The following is a 17,470-nucleotide window of genomic DNA, read 5'->3' as shown; positions in this document are numbered from 1 at the left end:
AGGCTGTTATAATATCTTGAGTCTGAACACACATACAGATAGAAGTGGGTGATGGAAATGGATCAAAATAGTTTGGTGAGGGACAGCGGAGAGCACCGATTTTTTGTCTTGTGTGTGTGTGATGGATTGTTGTTGGTGTGTGTGTCCTGCTATCCGAGTGTGTCGGTTATAATTGAAAACAACGGCGTAATGAACTTTTTTTCGACTATACTGTATATTCAAACTCTCGCGGTGGCATTCCCGCGTTTTTGTGTTTCATTCGAATTTCTGTTGTTATTCAGTTTTTCAATTGAGATTCGGCCAACTGTGGACACGCAGGGCATGGACTGTTGACCGTAAACGGAAAACAATGAGACGACTCCCCGTGAGAAAATTTTTTTTTCAAAAGGCGTTTGACCTATTCAATTTTCATTTTGAATGAATAAGTGGGCGGGACCCCCATTTTTTGGCTCGTCCAAGCAAATCAAAAAGACTCGACATGTAGCCTACTATATAATGAAAGCTTCCGGTTTTTTCTTGAAGGAATATAATAAAGAAAACAAAATTATACACAGACAAAAGAATTTTGATGATTACACACAATAAAACAAAAGCTGATGCTCAACGGCACACGGAAAAGGTAATATAAAAGGCACTTTTTCGATTGTTATTATATTATATAATAAACTCAACTATATAAAGTTAGGTGTGGCCACCCTTGACACTATCCGGAGAATCCTTTTTGGCAAAAATGTATTTAAAACTATTTGAAAAATGAAACATTTTTGTTTTTTTCTAAATAAAAGTTGATTGTAATTATCCTTTTCATCAGCTTAATTATCAAAGGGAAAAGAATTTCACGCTTGTTAAAAAATATTGTCTAACGAGTCGTCCGGCGAAAAAAAAAAATCGTGAAATAATTTTATCACTTTTGACTGCTGTGCGCGTCTTATCATTTCATTCCTCCCGGTTTTTCTTTCGATGTAATCAGAACTCACAAATTCCCGAAAAAATAATGTGTAACATCTCAAAAAGCCACATGGGAAGAAGATAATATAAAGAGAGCAGGTTGTGTGAGTGCTGTGAGCAACAATAGACAAGAGTGTAGAGCCTCAGATTCAAATGAGAAAACACATTCCGAGAGACGCAGAAATGATAAGACATTGAAGGTTATCATTATCAAAACCAGAGACAATGGAATATAAGAGCAACAGCAGCAGCAGCAGCCAAAGAAATAATGAATAGACTCGGCTCTTTTATGTCGTTGCGTGTGTGGGACGAAATGGCCTATTAAGACGGGCAGCACAGCTCTACATAATGTCTATTAGCGCATGTAGTATAGAAAAGAAAAACGCGAGCAATTGCATTTCCAACCGCCAGCACTTCTAGAGTAGTAGCCTACATGTTTAATACACAGCAGATGGTCTCCAACAGCTCTAGTTTAGACATTTACAAGGCTGTTCTTGTAATATACATGGGTGGGCCCCACGTCTAACTAATCCCGCCAAAAGTTCCACATTTTACACGTGTACAGGGCATATATGAGGCTTGGTGGTGTGCGGCCATGTTCTTTATTCCTGTCAATCTCTCTTTAATAAGGTTTCAATCTGATGTGATGGAATAAAATACAAAATGGTGGCCGCCTGCCACTCATCATCTCTGGGGACTTCTAATTCCCTCGCATGCTGAATTCGATTAAAAGACGAGTTGTGCACATCAGCACAGCCCAGCACACACCGGACCGACGTCATATTATATAAATAAGTTGCCGCCTATATAGGGAGACGTTCTATTGTCTACATGTGCTGTGCCGCAGCAGCAGAGACTTTTGAAGTAACTACGCACGCGAAGTACGACCAGGAGCGACCGGCGACCCCATCACAAGGCCGCCTGGGTCGTAAAGAACAAGCGAAACAACAAAAGCGCGGCGGGAATAAATGTAATAAGAAATAGAGAAGATGATTATATAGGACACATCACTTTTCAGTGTTCTGGTGAAATAGAAAATGTAATGGAAACGATCTGATGGAATTTCGAGACCCAATCAAACGGAAATATGAAATGATACACCGGAGAAATTCAATAAGAACTCATTATAATCCATCGTTGTATAGCTACACACGAACTTCCAACAAACCAAAGATAATACAAACGAATGCGATAAGATATAAACAGCTGCTGGCCTCCTTGTGTTGCTGTATAGTCCTTCTCTTTTTCTTTATCATTTCCCTGGGAATGTCTAATTGTCTGTCTATATAGGAGCGGGTGAAGAGAGCTACAGCGGCCGTCAAACAACGCTGTCACGATCTCTGTATTTATAAATCAAGAGGTCAGGACCGAAAAGGATATAACTGCCAACGCTGGAATAAAGAAAGAATACATATGAAAAGAAGATATATAATATATTAAATGACGTACTACTACATAAAGAACAACTAAATTCCGGAGGGCAATTGATGGAAATGAACATCAAGCAAAGACTTATATTTCAGCATCAGCAACACACACCCGAATTTTCGATGATTTTAAATCATCGAGAATATATTTAAACCCGCGGCATGCAGCTCAATCAACTGCTGCGCAGCTAATCATTTTTCTTTCGGGGTCTCTTTCTAAAAAACCGTAAAAAACTTGTTTGATTTTTAGCATTACAATCACGTATATAATAAAAATTAGGGGGGGGGATAACGAAAGCTAATACACAAAAGAATAAGAAAAAGAAAATAAGTTGTTGATGGAAAAACAATCGAAGACCACTCTCATCTATATAGTATTGAGAATCAAAGAAAAAAGACAAACTGGTTTATCTATTGGAGATTTTGTGAATAACAATTTCCTATTGGCCGTCGCTATAGCTTTTCTATATATGATATGAAGTTGATATTCTCCTTGAATACTAAAAGATTGTCGAGGGACGGCGACGAGTTGGACGGCGGGGGATGACCAAGTATGGGAAATTACATATTAAATGCCAAGGTTGTTTCTTTTTCAGAGATGTGGGGGGGGGGGTATATAGCTATATACATAAACCAACAAGAACAGGAATTAAACACACACACACACACAGCACACAGTAGCAATTGGATAAAAGTTTTTCTAGTTTTTCTGTTTGTGCTGTGTAGACATTTGGAGATATTTATTTTTTTGTCCATTTCTCTCTCTCTCTCTCTCTCGCTTGGGAATGTAAATGAGAAGCTTTAGAGAGAGACCAGTTTTTATATTTATATTTTGTTAATTCTTTTACTGTTGCTGGTTGTTCCTGGAAAAAATAACTGACTTCTTTATAGGGTTTTTTTTTTATTTTTTCATTTCAGATTTGAACAAAATGTGTCTGCCATCGTGAGTGACATGTGAATTCTATACCCGCCACGCCCAAAATGGTGGTTATCTCTCTAAGAAAAATGGTCATTATATTTTCGAAAAAAGTACCTATACAATTTCGCTTCGTTGCACTGATGCCAAGTGACTGCTCTTACACCATCTGCGACTTATTAAGTAGACGTTAAATCATTGAGCATCAATTACTTGCGCTAGATAATATCTGATCTAATTCTCAAACGCGTCGTATAATATTCAAATGTGTTGCGTGACACGACGAATGAATTCAACGAAAAGATTTTTATTAAATAAAGGACAAATTTTTCCCTCCGAAAAATAATTATGTTGATTGATTCTATACGACGGTCTAAACCGCGCGCCAGCAGACCCACCAGGGGTGACGGTGGCGGGGACGACGACATGTTCATTAGTGAAGAAAGCGCTCCCGCGTGTGTATATGGCAGCATAGCAGCAGCAGCAATGGAATATCTTCCCGTCTGCCTCTCCCCATTTTCTACACGCTCCATTAGCTCGTTAATGCATCCGTCTTGTCTTTTTCTTTTCTTATTTTCTTATTCTTATCTGTTGCGCTGCGCACACAGTCGTCATCCTGCCTGGCCCCTGCGTGCACGGCACGAAAAAGCCGAGACTAACAAACTGGAAAGAAAAATAGGAAAAAGAACAAATTTCCCAAGACTCCCGAAGTTCAACGAATGAATCTATCCAGCATACTACCTACATATAATATAATACCCATTTGTGGCAAATGTCATCGCACTCGACCTCCACCATCCAGGGAAACTGGTTTTTCTTATTCTCTTATTAGATGCTCGAATTTTTGATCACATCACAGCACTGAATACAAAAAGATTTCTGCTGATTAGCTCAAAACAAAATATAAATCACCGGAGCGCTCTCATTCCTTTTCCGGAATTATTTATATTTCCAACTTCAAACAAAAGTATATAATAGTAGTAGAATAATAATGGCCTTGCCAAAAAATGTGTGAGCAAGTTTAGGGCACCCTGAGCTTAAAAACCAAAAACTTAGACGGTCAAAAATCGTAAACTTAAAAATGTTTTTCTTTCCTTCAAAAAATCAAGTCGCGATGAATTTTTGGAAGTTGTTTGAGGTGCCGGACATCATGGCGGCACTGGCGGAAGGTTCCTCAGTATCCCGAAGAAGGATGCTGCTGCTGGATGGTTGCGTGGCCGTTATTGCCAGTTGCTAATGGCCCGAGTCGGCCATTAACTTGCTGAATAATTACGCCGACAGGTAGTTCTTGTCGTTATTTTTTCTTTCCCTTCTTTTTTCTTTTTAAAGATGAAAAGAAAAAGGCAAATACTACATGTTAAATCTTTTTTTTTTTTCGATTTTTCCGAGCATCATGATGATGGGCGGCCATTGTATATCCCGATATACATATACCGTGAGTGATTCCGATCCGATACGCTTTCGTAAATGTTCCCGCCCTTTTTTTTGAATTTTTTTCTCCGACACACATTACAGCAGAGAAATGTTGAACATTTCCACAACAAAGAGTTATAGGCGCCGGGATGTAACACTCTTATTCTCATCCATCCATCCATTTTGGTATTTATTCTTTTCTTATTCTTATATATCTATTCCTTTTGAACTTGTCGTCGTTATGTAGCTATATACATTTGAACGCGGCACGATTCACGCTCGCCCGCATCAATCGTCCGCTATGTGTTGAGCTCTTCTCTCCGCAGCACTCTTATATATATCTAAGCATAATAATAGCCGGCAGCTATGGAATATATTGTCAGGTTATTCGACTCATCATCCGCATACCCAAACGGCTTCGGGCGCCAATTATTGCCCTCCAAAATTCATTTTTATCTATTTCCCGAAAAAGAACGAAAAATTCAAATTTATTCAAATTAAGAAAAAAACACAAAAATTGAACTGCAAAAAAAAAAAAGATGGACCATTTCTCAGGTATCCCGAGCCATGGGACTTGTATTATATTTGATGTCTATTCCGGCGCGTTGAAGTAATTAAAAGACACTAAAAACAAAAAATTATTTCAGACGTAGAAAAATATTTACGTGAAAATAAAAATTTATTTATTCTTTTGTTTCGACGAGTGTGTCTGCAGACGTCGCCGCTCTTTTGTCTCGTTTTTCCCCTTCGCCCTCGAAAAGTGACGAACTGGTTCTTATATATTTCTTCTCTCGGAAAAAAATTATAGACACAAAATTTCAAAAAAACCAACAAAATTGAAATAAAACAGAGAGAAGGACTGTGAGCGGCGGACCGTCAAAACATCTCGGCTAGGTCTTTTTTTTCCGCTTGACGAGGTCGAAAAACACAAATTTCCCAAAAGCGGATGAGGAGATGTGCATGTTCTTCTTCCCCTTCAACAGTCGGTGCTGGGGCATGGAGACCACACGCATACTCCAGCAGGTATAAATGTTATTAAATAGTATAAGGAAATGTCTAATCTTTTTTCTTTTACTGTTTTCTTTCAAAACAATTTTTTTGCCTTCCTTCTTGTTGTGTTATAAACCGACCACCACGTACACGTATATAATCACCGGGCAATAACGACAAGGACCCTGTCGACAATACACAGCGACAGCACAAAACTGGCGATTTCATTTCACCTTTTTCTGCTGAAATGGCAAGACAAAAAACAACAAAAGCGCTCTTCAATTTCTCCCAAAAAAATTTTCTCTCTCTAATTTCAGTTTGGTAGACATAAAGACCCACCAAAAAAAGAAGAAAGAAGAAGATTCTTGGCATTTTTTAAACATCTTTGGGTGCTGCGCTTGGCCTTCTTCTTCTTATATGATGTCTGTTGTGTGTATATAGGAACCCCATCAGTTATTATCATGATTTTGCGGCTCCCTTTTCGTCCCCCCACCAAACAGTCTAATAGTAGTAACCATCTTTTTTTTTGAATTTATGGGTGCCCCAGCGCAGTTGTTGCATAGTCTATCCCTTCATGTCGCCTCGGCTATTTTCTCTTTGTAATTTCTGTTTCCTGATTACCTTTTCCGTATAGCGTATACACAGAAACCTTTCGGCCATTAATTACAACTTCAAAAAAAAGGTCAGCCGTGTATGTATGTACGTACCTTTTCCTTATTTTTATATTTTGACCGACAAAAAAAAAATAAGAAGCTATACACACATAGACCATCCCACTTCTTCTTTTTCTTCTTCTTCGCCTATTATACAACCCCGTAGGAGACGATAAATAATAACGACCGTTTCGAATCGAAACCGCCCGAGCGACTTTTCTTTTCTATTCTTCTCCTATACCTACTCCTGGAAACTGGAAGTTTTATATTTCTTTAAAATAAAAAAATAAATAAAAATGACACGGATTTTATTTTTTAAACTTTTAAATTAACATTTAAAAAATTCGGGACTTTTATATAGAAAAATTTTGGTTTTTCTTTTGTCAAAATAAAATAAAAGTTTGTTTGACGCCGAACGCAGAAGCATCATCAGCAAGCGCCGTCAGAAAGATTCACGAAAACACTGGGAATATAGGAGGAGGAATAATTTTTTGATGGAAATCTTTTTTTCTTTCTTTTGAGATGGAATGGATTATGGAGGAGGGGGGGGGGGGGTTATGGCGTGTTTTCCCACCGGCAGGAAGGAGAGAAAAACAAGGAGGGACATTGCGATAGCACGACGACGAAAAAGGGCAACATCAGCATAGAGAAAGAGAGACCCCTCTTTGTCGACAATAATGACTATCATTTGCCGATGATGAAGAAGGCAAGAAGAAGAAAGACGAAGCCAAAAAAGCTAGCTGTTATGGGCCGTGGTGTGTGTGTACTACTTCGTGTATATGGCCGCTGTTGATGTGTTTTTCCTCATTTCTTTTGATTCGAAAAAATATTACATATAACCATTGCGCTAAAAATGTGTTTTTCTTTTTCTTCTGTTGGGGTCCGTATATAATCATCCCTGGGCGCCCCGCTAAATATCCATTTGCGGTTTTATTTAAATAATTTATAAATAAAGAATAAAAAAATTTACGCTCCGGGTGAAATGAGAAAATTTCAGAAACTGTCACGAAACTTTTGATTGTTTTTCTTTCTTTTTTCGGGGTTAATTAGCATTTTTCTAACAAACAAAAGAAGAAGAAAAATGGTGGATTCAATTGAATTTGACTGGATATTATTACGCTTTGTGTGTGTTGTTCTGTTTGAGCGCATTTTCTCGTTCCCACTGTATGTGTGTTGTGTGTACACCTTTTCATCATCTCTCGTGTGTACATATATACATGTGTGTGTGTACTGCCCTTTGTTTTCAATTTTCCCTGCCGACTCTATCTAGCAGCTCGGTTATTTTGGGTTATTTCCAGCCAGAGAGAGGAGCTCTAGCTGCGTGGAGCCCAGCAGTGCGCACCGTTAAGTGTGTGGAAGGTGTTACAAGGGATCCGCGCCGACAAGGGAGTGCAAATGTTGAGTCTAATGACGGGGCATTATCCATTTTATTCCTTTTCCAAGAGTCAAAAAAAGAAAAAAAGGAAAGAAAAAATTCGGCCGCCCCGCTGTTCGACTAATTCGATCAAATTTCAAAAAAGAAATAGAAAAAAGACCCGACCGTATTGTAGAAGCTTCTCAGTGTGACTGGACGCTGAGATGATGATATCATTCTTATAGTCGCGTCGAACAACAATAACCCAGTAAAAGAAAAAAAAGAGTAAGAGCAGAAGCTAAATTTATACCAACTTCATTCAGTAGATAGAAGAGAAAAAAGGTGTGTAACACATTCACCGCAGAAACTCTTCTTAGCTCTCGATTGCTCTGCTGTGTAACTATATATAGGGTCTCTTTTGTCTACGCAGTCGGGGTACAATACCCCAGAAAACTCAGAGGAGGTCTTCCCCCCTTACATGGTAATCAGGTATAAAAAAGAATAGATAGTAGCTACTAGACGAATGAATAAACGAGGAGCTAGGAAAGAAAAGAAGAAAACAGTAATCATGTGTCGAGTCTCGAATGGAAAAATACAAGGCAGCAGCAGCTACTATATACCACGGCGCGTCGGAACGGAGGGAACATTTTTCGATTGTTTCCTTCTGTGGGAAAAGAAAAATCAGGGTACGAGGTGGAGAATGGGAGTCGGAAAATGGCGTGACAAACTCACGACAAATTGGGCCGGCGTATACAGTCGGTAGCGTCAGCATTTTTTTTTCCTGACAGCTTCGCGGAGATTATAAATTATGTACCGAAGAAAAAAGAATTCATGTCTTTTTTTTTTCTTTTTTCACTCTCGAATTTGGCGAGAAAAATAAAAGACGGGGGGAAATCTCGGAGTCACGCAACACACGAAAACCTCAACTCGATAATGAAAGACAAATATTGGTACAAGACGGCGCTCCCTTACATATAGCCAGGCTCTTCATATTTGAACGAAACTCTCTCAACAGTTGGTAAACATTATAGTACAAAATTTTTGACAAGGGAAAAACGGCTAGAAATTTGCTTGTAAAGCGGCCAGAATATTATTTAGGGAAACAAAACAAACCTAAAGGCATGAGCAGAGCCATCTGTTGGTGTGGATATAGTGGGAAGAGTAAGAAATAACACATGATGTAAATAATGAATGAAGGAACTAGATGTGGGTGCCAGCGGTGGCTGGCTGGTTTGGAATGACTTTAGGAAGAATCGAAGCTGGGGTGCTAGTTTGAGGAACTTGTGGACGGTTTGGGTTTGGAGTGGACGGACTCTGATCTCTCCACCCTGCCATTTCCAGATCGACAGCTCTCTTCTCAGCCTTCTCTTCTTCTTGCATCCGTTTAGCCTCATCAATTTCATACTGGTATTTCGGGGCAGTGATCCCAAGGAAGTCTGCAAGAGTTTCCCCGACATAATCACAGGCAGCCAGGGCTTTGGAAGACACATGGGAGAACCAAGGGATCCACGTCATTGTTTTCTAGAAATGGAACAAGACAGAAAAATAAATCTTCATGTACAATTCATGTTTGAGTTGGAAATGGACTTACAGGATCTACCAGGGAGGTACCGGCAGGGACCTGGTAGACACCTTCTTCATCGCTGCTGAATTCTTCATAGACCCCATCGCTGCAGTGAATGTATCTTTTCACTTTCCTGCCATTTCCATTTCTGTCAGGCTGAATTGGACTTGACAGTTGTCCCAGAGTAGACTGTTCCAAATTGACACTGACAGTCATATCTCCAAGGCTATCCCCAGCACCACTAGACTAAATAATACAATCAATAAACAATTACACAATATCAAAACACGTAAAAACTGTCGTAAAAATACACACCTTGGCCGTTGGCAGATCCTCCATAAAAAGAAAAAAATAACAATATCCGGGAGGAACGAGCGATGATAAAATTCGAATATAGATTGCCACCTGGCAGTGCAATCACACAGATAACTGCAGTGTTAACAAAAAAAAAGGGAATAAACTGCTGCGCCGGACTAGATAATGGGGAAATTCAGAGAAAGCTATAAAAACCTCTGCAGTGGATTGCAACAATCATGAGGCAACAATAACAAATCGAAATATCCCTGGCAACGTTGCGAAATAACTTTTTTTTCTTTTTCCAGTAAATTCTATTTTCTTTTCCTGCTTTCAAATTGCAAATTGATTGCACCAGGAAAAGACATAAAGAGAACTGCATTCAATAAATAAGAGATGCTAAGATTTACTAAGAAAACTCCAACCTCAAAAGATTTTACCTTAAGTTTCTTCTACTCAAACTAATGAAAGGTTGACAATTTTCGCTCGGTTGTGTAAACACGCGTTTCAGACGGCCCTGAATGTGGGCCTTCGTGACATTTCAATGAATACCAAAGTGATGAAACGCTAAATGTATACTAATCTTTCCGGTTGGCAGGAAAGTCTCAAAAGATATAGTTGAGGACGCAACACATATAAAAGGCCCCCTTCTTCTTCTTCTTATCTTTTCTCTATACATGCTCTTCAATAGCCAAGTCCGATCGTATATAATCTGTGGAATTTTCGTCCCGAACTTACGCGTTCGTTATAGTCGCTTTCAAAGTTGTCGAAGCGACTTTTTTCCCTTTTTTGAAGCCGATCAGGAATTCGCATTCTCCCGCTCTAATTTGAGTACTCAATTTATATAAAGAAATGTCTGAAAGCGGATGAGAAAGGAAAAAACATTTTCAACCGTCGTCGGCAAAAGTTCACACAAGTTTTCTTTCTAGCTGTATGTGTATAAAATCCACCACCATTTTCGCGTGCTCATATTATATTGCACAACAGCTTGGAGAGCGTGGGAGAGCATCTAAGACAGATCTAAGACTTGAGATGCACTCTAGGAAATTTGGATGTAAAAGAAAACGAGCTAAAAAAACCCTTGGAATAAGCAAACAACACAAATCGAAAATTTTTTTTCTGGACAGCAAAGCAAAGCCCTACAAGCAACATAATAATATTACACACCAAAATTATAACTCTGTGCAGTTGTCGTCAGTGCGTTGGGTATTATACAAAAGCCGGGAGCTGTTCCGCATCACTCTGCGGACTCGCTAACACTTTAAAAAAGCTGTGATGGCGTAGTTTCTTTTTCAAAAGACTTGGAAAAATTCGTGCTTGACAGATTTTATTTTATTCTGAAGGAAGAAAGAAGAGAGACAGGAAGCTGGACACGGGCGAAAGACATGGATTTGACAGATATTATTTGATGGTTTCATGGCTATATGCCGTGAGAATCTTGTTATCACGCCCTCAAGATCGTGTCGACGCACCGAATCAACTCTTCACTCTCTGAACAAATACACTTCCGCTCAAATATTGGACCTCACAATCGAAATAGTAAAGCGGAATTTTCTTTCACCGCAATTCTGAGAATCAAAAATGAAATCCTCTGATTATTATGCACACGGCGGTTGCGCCGGTTGTGGGGTGTGTTTGTGTAAAAATCCAAATATTTTCCCCCTCCAGCCAGGAGTCTATCCATCTCTAATATAAATATTATTAATAACCCATCAAGCTAAGTAGCGTCTAATGCGGTTATAAGTCTCGGCACTATACGTGCTGCAAGCCTACGCAACAACCCAAAAATGTTAAAGGGTTGATGATGATTGCGCGACGGACTAATAAAATAAGTGAGCGTACGTGAGCCCCAAGAAACTTATTAATGGTATTTTTAAAAGATGAAGGTAATATCAAAGGTATAAAAAGCAGAGACATTGGACTTTGTAAAACTTTCTTTTAGAAATCTTTCGGCTCTGCTGATGTTCATCCACTATTCAAATGTTGAAAGCGATCGTCAGCAAAGTAGATACACCCTTGACCTTATAGGAAGAGATAGATCCTAAATATTTAGTCAAGGCCTTTGAGAGCGAATCTATAGTCGAGAGAAAATGTTTCTGAATTGGTCAATCGAAGACTTGGACGACAAAAGGATCTCCGCTATAGCTGATGGTCGGCCGCTCCACGTTTAATGAGATTGGCCTTTTGTTGTTGCCCAACAATTCTTGACGGCCGCCTCTCCTCTATCGCCGTGGTCGGAATGCGGGAATAGATAAATGCTTCAGGTATACATGTAGTCTATTATAACAAGCTGACGTCGATCAAAGTGAGTGTACAGCAGCTGCTGTATAAGTGTACGCATGGAAAGGATTGGAAGAATGGCCGACAAATTGGTCCTCGAAACATCGTGACTTTCTCCCAAAGATTAAGTTTTTCCCCTTCCGCATGGATCCTCTATATAGTTCGTCTATATAGATTACTTTCGTTTACAACAAGGAAATCGGGAAACTTCCGGAAACTTCCGACTACGTGCTGTCGCTCCACCGACGGAAGAGAGTTATTTCCCTATATCAAAAGAAAAGAATTCATTTGAATTTCATTAATTAACAATCCCGGTCCATTTTTTTAAAGAGCTCCACCATTCCATTCGATTCCATTTCTATGTTATTTTCAACTTGATGAAAATTTGGTTGTGCTGCCGCATCACAAACTGGTGAGTGGCAGACAGCCAGAGCTAAATTGCAAAGTTCCGCTTATTATTATGTCTAGCGTATTAATGGTTGCGTTGCTGGCAGCTTCGATTTCAGCTTCAAATCCTTGGTGTATCAATTATAAGCCCTTCTCCTATACACAGCAGCAACCATGTCATCCCTTCATGTTCGTGAGATTCTTGTCGCGGCGCTAGAAACTGTCGTTTCCGCCCACACCGGTTGTCAATGGCGACATGGAGCTTGACACATTTGCGCAATAAGAACCTTTATTGTATTATATACATGACACGACGAGGTGAAGGTCTATTTGTCACTTGAGAGAAAAATAACAATCAACTATGTATCAAAAGAGTCTTTTTTCCCCCGGTATATTATAACCGCCAAGCTTCTATAGCTGGCGGTATATTACAACCAACCCAAAAGTTATCATTCGAGTGTCACGGCAACATGACTGGCTTCGACAAGGAGAAGAAGGTGTATACGCCAGTACCGGCGTCAATCGATCACTTTGATATTTCACAAAGAAAAGCTTTTTCTTCACTTCCACCTCAAGTTTTTCGAGTTCAAAAAAAAAAAGGTATCGTGAAACATCTAAATGAGTGGGTCTTACATCACCACCGGAAGTCTATGCTGGGAGTCACGTCTATACCAAAATTCATTGTTTCATCGACATATATCTCATAGAAACAAAAACCGTCAGATCTCTAAAACAATAGCGCAATTCTGGTTGATGAGGCCATCGGTGACCAATGAACATTTGAACACGGGTCGGGAATGATGAAGCGATCGAATGATTGCGCCATCTCTTCAAATATAGAAAGCGTGTATCACTTTTAGAATAGCAGCACACTATACGGACGTCACGGTACATGTACACTTTTCTTGATTGAATTGCCAGTCGAGCTCTCTTCCGTCTTTTCTCTGTACATCATAAGCCAGCACAGCGACCGAGGCGCAGTAGAGACGAAACCAACAATTATTGGAGTCTTGTTTCTCTCCAGCAGTAGCAGCTCTATAGGACATGTAAAGGTTGATGGCCGTTTCTGTAGAATATGCTCGATATAATATCGTAAGAGGAGAGCGGAGGAGAGCCCCCCACCAATGTTATTAATATATACGAGCCCCAGAGTCCGCGTATCATAAACTTCAACATTCTTCTTCTTTTTCCGTCGACTTATTTCGCTGTAATTCCCCGTAGACTGTCACGATCATTTCTACGCATCGAGTTTGACAAACTTAAGCAGTACACTTCATTTTCTTTTTTTTTTTCCAGGGAAAAGAATAACGTAGGTGGAGCTAAAAGTTACAACCAAATTACATAAATACTGACGATTGATATCGCGTGGGAGGGTTTTCAACAAATTATCTAATGCACTAAGACAACATTCGATCGTTTTTGTCCTTCGGGGAGGAGAGTGTCACTCGTGTAAACTTAATTACCACGCTGAGCTGACTTGTTCTGTCTAGTAACAATAAACGTGACAAAAGTGTTGACAGATAGACTTATAGAACTGATAATAATAATACCTGGAATCCTTTCAACATCAGACATCTCCCACTCTCTTTTTCCACATGTCCTCGTTAGCACAAGTTAACACACACTCTACTTACTTTCATCTTTCGGGGGACTCGTACCGATCACGACGCTACTCAGTACTCACCCCTCCCGTTTCCAACTCTTCTACTTTGGTTCGAGTACTTACAAACTACACAGATAATACAGCCTACGAGATTCATTTATTCAGAGTGCACGCCAATTTGAGCCATTTCAATTATCCATTCGCACATCTATATGTACGAGCTATCACCAAATTTAGATGATAGATTCCTAACTAGTCGCAATTAAAAGGGTAGTACCAGGGTAGTACAATCTGATCCAACCAACTTTGATTTTTTCACGCGCCCAAGGGTGGATGAGTATACAGTTATACACACAGGATTGTTCGAAAATAAATACACGTCGAATAACCTAATTGAGCCAAAGCTTCTCTCTACGAACTAATGGTGTATATAGTCGATTTTCCCCTCCATTGACTCAAAATGGCCCCGCAGTTGGTTACGCAGCAACACTTCATCGGAGACAGCAGCTCGCCACTTGCGATGAATGGTTTCCATGAAGACTTCTAATCGACTACTGTAATCACTGTTCACAATGCAACTTGGTAACCCCTGGCAAATAATTAACGCCAACGGCGTCACGGGTGGATCCCGACAGCTACATGGCTCTCAATCGATCATCATCCTTGTAGGTATTATAGTCGAGAAGCCTTAAAATACTATTTAAGCCTAAAGTTGTTTTTCGCTGGCTAAGTTCAACAAACCTTGAAGAGAAGATGGACCAAGTTTTTGTTCTGGAAATCTTGTTGATTGTAATGATTTTCCATTTGGGGATGTCATAGGAGCAGTCTGATCAACTCATTAAAGTAAATTAGAGAAGCGGGGGGTGGAATTTTGGAGAGAATCATCGGCGCTTGCCCAGCAGGACGTCCTTTTCCTTTTGTCGCTTCTTCACCTCGTCAATGTTGCGGTTCTTCCAATTGCTCTTGCGCAATTTGATGGGCCGACTTCCCACGTACTTGCCTGTTGAGCGAAAAAAGAAGACAAACAAAATGAGAAAAATCATCTGACATCCAATCTAGATCGAATCCAGCCAACATAATAATACGGCTTCATCACCCAACACACAAAATGCCAACTCGGGCAGCATGATGTAAACCAAACTGTCGGATGGATGGCTAGGGCAGCAGCAATCCGGCTCAAAGACAAACAAGCGGGGCACGGCCCGGAGTAGGGGAGAAAATGATCAACCGCATCAAACGACGTTTCAGGCGCATGTGCATCCCCCTCAAAAGAGAGACTATAAGAACCCATAGCGGGGTCGTTCATGCCCTCAGAGCGAACTCAACTTTCTACAGTCGATGGCAGGTTAAGTGGCGCTGCCATTGACACCTTGTTGCCCCCCGCCAAAAAAACAGGAAATCAAATTGGAAAGAAACCTTCTCGATAAAAAACGGAAAAACAACAACACAGAACATGGAGTTGCATTTGATTTTGCGAACCATCTGCCTCGTGGCCCTGATCAGCACTTGTACCGTGGCCGACTCAACCAGCCGTGGCGGCGATTCGCTGGAGGATTCCTTCTCCTTGATGGGTCAATTGGAGAAGCGCCAGTCGTTCAAAAAACTACGATCGCACAATCCCATACTCATTTATCACCAGTCTATCCGACAACCGTAAGTTTTAGACCCTTATATTCCTCTAATCCTTACGCCCAACCCTCTGTTGGATTTGTAATTTTGTGTCGATCCTGTAGTTTTAAGTTTGAGTGCAGCGGAACAAGGATAAAAAGTTAATCTGATTGGGAATGATTAAAAACAGACGGTACCTCCCAAGAATAAATAGCCATAGCGAACCGCCAGTGAGCGAACGAGACATCCCAAGACGACTCATTCGGCGCGGGAATAACAAGACTCATTCTAATTTGCAACCGCTACTCGTCTGGAACCATCAATTGCTGCCCAATTTCTATAACAAGCGACAGCCGCCCTTCTTCATAAGCCCGTTGCGCAAAGACGGTTACCCCGGCGGTAATACGAAGAACAGTTTGGCCGTCAAACGATCCGGTGGATGGGTAATGAAACTAGATTATTATTATACCTAAAAATGTCTCGTCGTTAAGTTGACGTTTTGGCTCTCTCACTTTTTACAGCTATCCAAGTCTTATGACGAAACGAATGCACAAGGATTTCCCTACGAAAAGTTCAACTACGAAAATAAAGGTTGACTTTGGTTCATTTTTAAGTGTTTTTTTTTTAAACAAAAATCTAATTTTCGTCAAACTATTTTCTGATTAGATTATTACCAGGTTGAAAACGATTTCAACGAGCCCGAGTTCGAGCCAGCCGAAGCCATGAATGAAGATTTTTAATTGCCATGAAAATTATTTTTGTTCATGCACCACACACGATTGATGCTTTACCATACACATTCCCACAAATGAAATGATCGAAAAACTAATAAACTGAATGGAAATTCCAAATGTTTCCCTCGTCTCATACTACCAAAAAAAAAAAAAAAATATGTAATTGTTGGGAGATCACTTACCGTTCATCTCTCTCATAGCTCGGGTGAAATCCGTAGGATCTTTGAAGCTCACGAAGCCAAAGCCTTTCGTTTTATTGGAACGTGCGTCTCTGATCACTTTTGCCTTCTGAAATGACGGAAATTTGCCGAAAACGCGGGCCAGTACCTCATCTGTTACATCATTGCCAAGATCACCGCAAAAGATTCGGTAGTCATCTGAAAATGAAAGGAAATGATCAAATAGGAAAGTTAAAAATCATGTAGTGTGAAGAAAAAATTACTTGGATCCCATTCCAGCAGCGAGTCGTCTTGCCAAACTGTACCACCAGCCGCCCTGACAAATTTTTTGGGTTTCTTCATTTTTTGTACTTTGGGTTCTTCTGTTCCAGCTTTGACAGTTGCTGAACCAACCGTAGAAGATGGGGCCCTCAAAACAGATGGTCCGCTCTGAAAACATAGAAAGTTCTATCAACAAGTTTTACAAAATGTTAATTGCTAGTCTTACTGCTGCTGTTGGAACAACTTTAGTTGGGGATTTGGCTTCAATTTTTGCCTTTTTGGCTACAGGCTGTGGAGTTTTGATCAAATTCGCAGTTGCAGAAGTTGATGATGATGCCTTAGCCTCTTTTTCAGGTAGATAAAGAACAGGTTTGTTACTGATGATGGCTGTTCCGACACTTGAAGCTATGCTGGAAGGTGGTGCAGATGTGGAAGAAGAAAACGGCTGGGAGATAGAAGAAACTGTTGGGCGTACTCCAGCCCTTTGAAGCTGTGTAGGCAGAAAGTGTGTGGGAGGCTGAAACTTTTGCTGAAAAACTCCTGGTGCCCCAGAAGTAGGACGTATCATGTTTGGTTTTAAAACAGATGGTATGCTAGGTTTAGACGTGGAGTTGGAGATTTCGGCCTCAAACCTGTCGCATTTCAAAAATATTTTTTAATACTAAAATTTACGGAAGTCTTAATTCTTTAGAATTTTTACCTTTCCATTTCATCTTGCATTTGTCTTTGAGGAAAACTAGCCATTTTGAAAACAGTAAACAAAATTCGTTCACAAAACACCGCAAACACAAATTTTGGTTCTTCTGCACGCTTGTTAGCACGTTGCCAAGTGCAATCAAACATTTCACTCATTTCCGTC

The 17,470-nt window shown here is 40.1% G+C and overlaps 3 protein-coding genes and 1 long non-coding RNA gene across 5 annotated transcripts; 2 read left to right on the top strand and 2 right to left on the bottom strand.

Moving 5' to 3' along the window:
* Window positions 1–3,586: 3,586 nt before the first annotated feature.
* LOC124205600 lies at window positions 3,587–5,960 on the top strand. The gene is made up of 2 exons (XR_006879405.1): window positions 3,587–5,727; window positions 5,876–5,960. It is a non-coding gene; the product is annotated as an uncharacterized LOC124205600 (long non-coding RNA).
* Window positions 5,961–8,664: 2,704 nt separating this feature from the next.
* On the bottom strand, window positions 8,665–9,871 carry LOC124205586 (protein FAM177B-like). Of its 2 annotated transcripts, XM_046603046.1 has the most exons (4): window positions 9,776–9,794; window positions 9,581–9,694; window positions 9,293–9,511; window positions 8,665–9,222 (listed from the first exon to the last, which is right to left on the bottom strand). In XM_046603046.1, exons 2-4 carry the CDS (start codon window positions 9,602–9,604, stop codon window positions 8,902–8,904), a joined length of 564 nt encoding a protein of 187 aa, XP_046459002.1. In that variant the 5' UTR covers window positions 9,605–9,694; window positions 9,776–9,794; the 3' UTR covers window positions 8,665–8,901. The 2 variants fall into 2 exon arrangements, with proteins under 2 accessions (XP_046459002.1, XP_046458993.1); XM_046603037.1 differs by having other exon boundaries at window positions 9,581–9,871.
* A 4,721-nt stretch (window positions 9,872–14,592) lies between these two features.
* On the bottom strand, window positions 14,593–17,450 carry LOC124202707 (RNA-binding protein 42-like). Its single transcript, XM_046599090.1, has 5 exons — window positions 17,312–17,450; window positions 16,838–17,243; window positions 16,614–16,779; window positions 16,354–16,548; window positions 14,593–14,829 (listed from the first exon to the last, which is right to left on the bottom strand). The coding sequence occupies exons 1-5, from the start codon at window positions 17,353–17,355 to the stop codon at window positions 14,711–14,713; spliced, it is 930 nt and encodes a 309-aa protein (XP_046455046.1). The 5' UTR covers window positions 17,356–17,450; the 3' UTR covers window positions 14,593–14,710.
* LOC124202713 lies at window positions 15,142–16,288 on the top strand. Its single transcript, XM_046599101.1, has 4 exons — window positions 15,142–15,482; window positions 15,628–15,880; window positions 15,959–16,028; window positions 16,104–16,288. The coding sequence occupies exons 1-4, from the start codon at window positions 15,283–15,285 to the stop codon at window positions 16,175–16,177; spliced, it is 597 nt and encodes a 198-aa protein (XP_046455057.1). The 5' UTR covers window positions 15,142–15,282; the 3' UTR covers window positions 16,178–16,288.
* Window positions 17,451–17,470: the final 20 nt, after the last annotated feature.

Source organism: Daphnia pulex, chromosome 2, assembly GCF_021134715.1.
Source record: "Daphnia pulex isolate KAP4 chromosome 2, ASM2113471v1".
Taxonomy (NCBI): Eukaryota; Metazoa; Arthropoda; class Branchiopoda; order Diplostraca; family Daphniidae; genus Daphnia; species Daphnia pulex.
The sequence above is the reverse complement of the archived record's forward strand: the minus strand, read 5'-3'. Positions and strand labels throughout refer to the sequence as shown.

Coding starts and splice junctions, on each gene's coding strand:
- LOC124202707 (XM_046599090.1), bottom strand. CDS start 17,355: ATGGCTAGTTTTCCTCAAAGACAAATGCAAGATGAAATGGAAAG. Junction 17,244..17,311: donor ATGCAAGATGAAATGGAAAG/GTAAAAATTCTA, acceptor GAAATGCGACAG/GTTTGAGGCCGAAATCTCCA. Junction 14,830..16,353: donor AGCTATGAGAGAGATGAACG/GTAAGTGATCTC, acceptor TTCGCTCAACAG/GCAAGTACGTGGGAAGTCGG.
- LOC124202713 (XM_046599101.1), top strand. CDS start 15,283: ATGGAGTTGCATTTGATTTTGCGAACCATCTGCCTCGTGGCCCTGATC. Junction 15,881..15,958: donor TCAAACGATCCGGTGGATGG/GTAATGAAACTA, acceptor CACTTTTTACAG/CTATCCAAGTCTTATGACGA. Junction 16,029..16,103: donor GTTCAACTACGAAAATAAAG/GTTGACTTTGGT, acceptor TTTTCTGATTAG/ATTATTACCAGGTTGAAAAC.
- LOC124205586 (XM_046603037.1), bottom strand. CDS start 9,604: ATGGAGGATCTGCCAACGGCCAAG. Junction 9,512..9,580: donor AGGATCTGCCAACGGCCAAG/GTGTGTATTTTT, acceptor TGTATTATTTAG/TCTAGTGGTGCTGGGGATAG. Junction 9,223..9,292: donor GTACCTCCCTGGTAGATCCT/GTAAGTCCATTT, acceptor TTCCATTTCTAG/AAAACAATGACGTGGATCCC.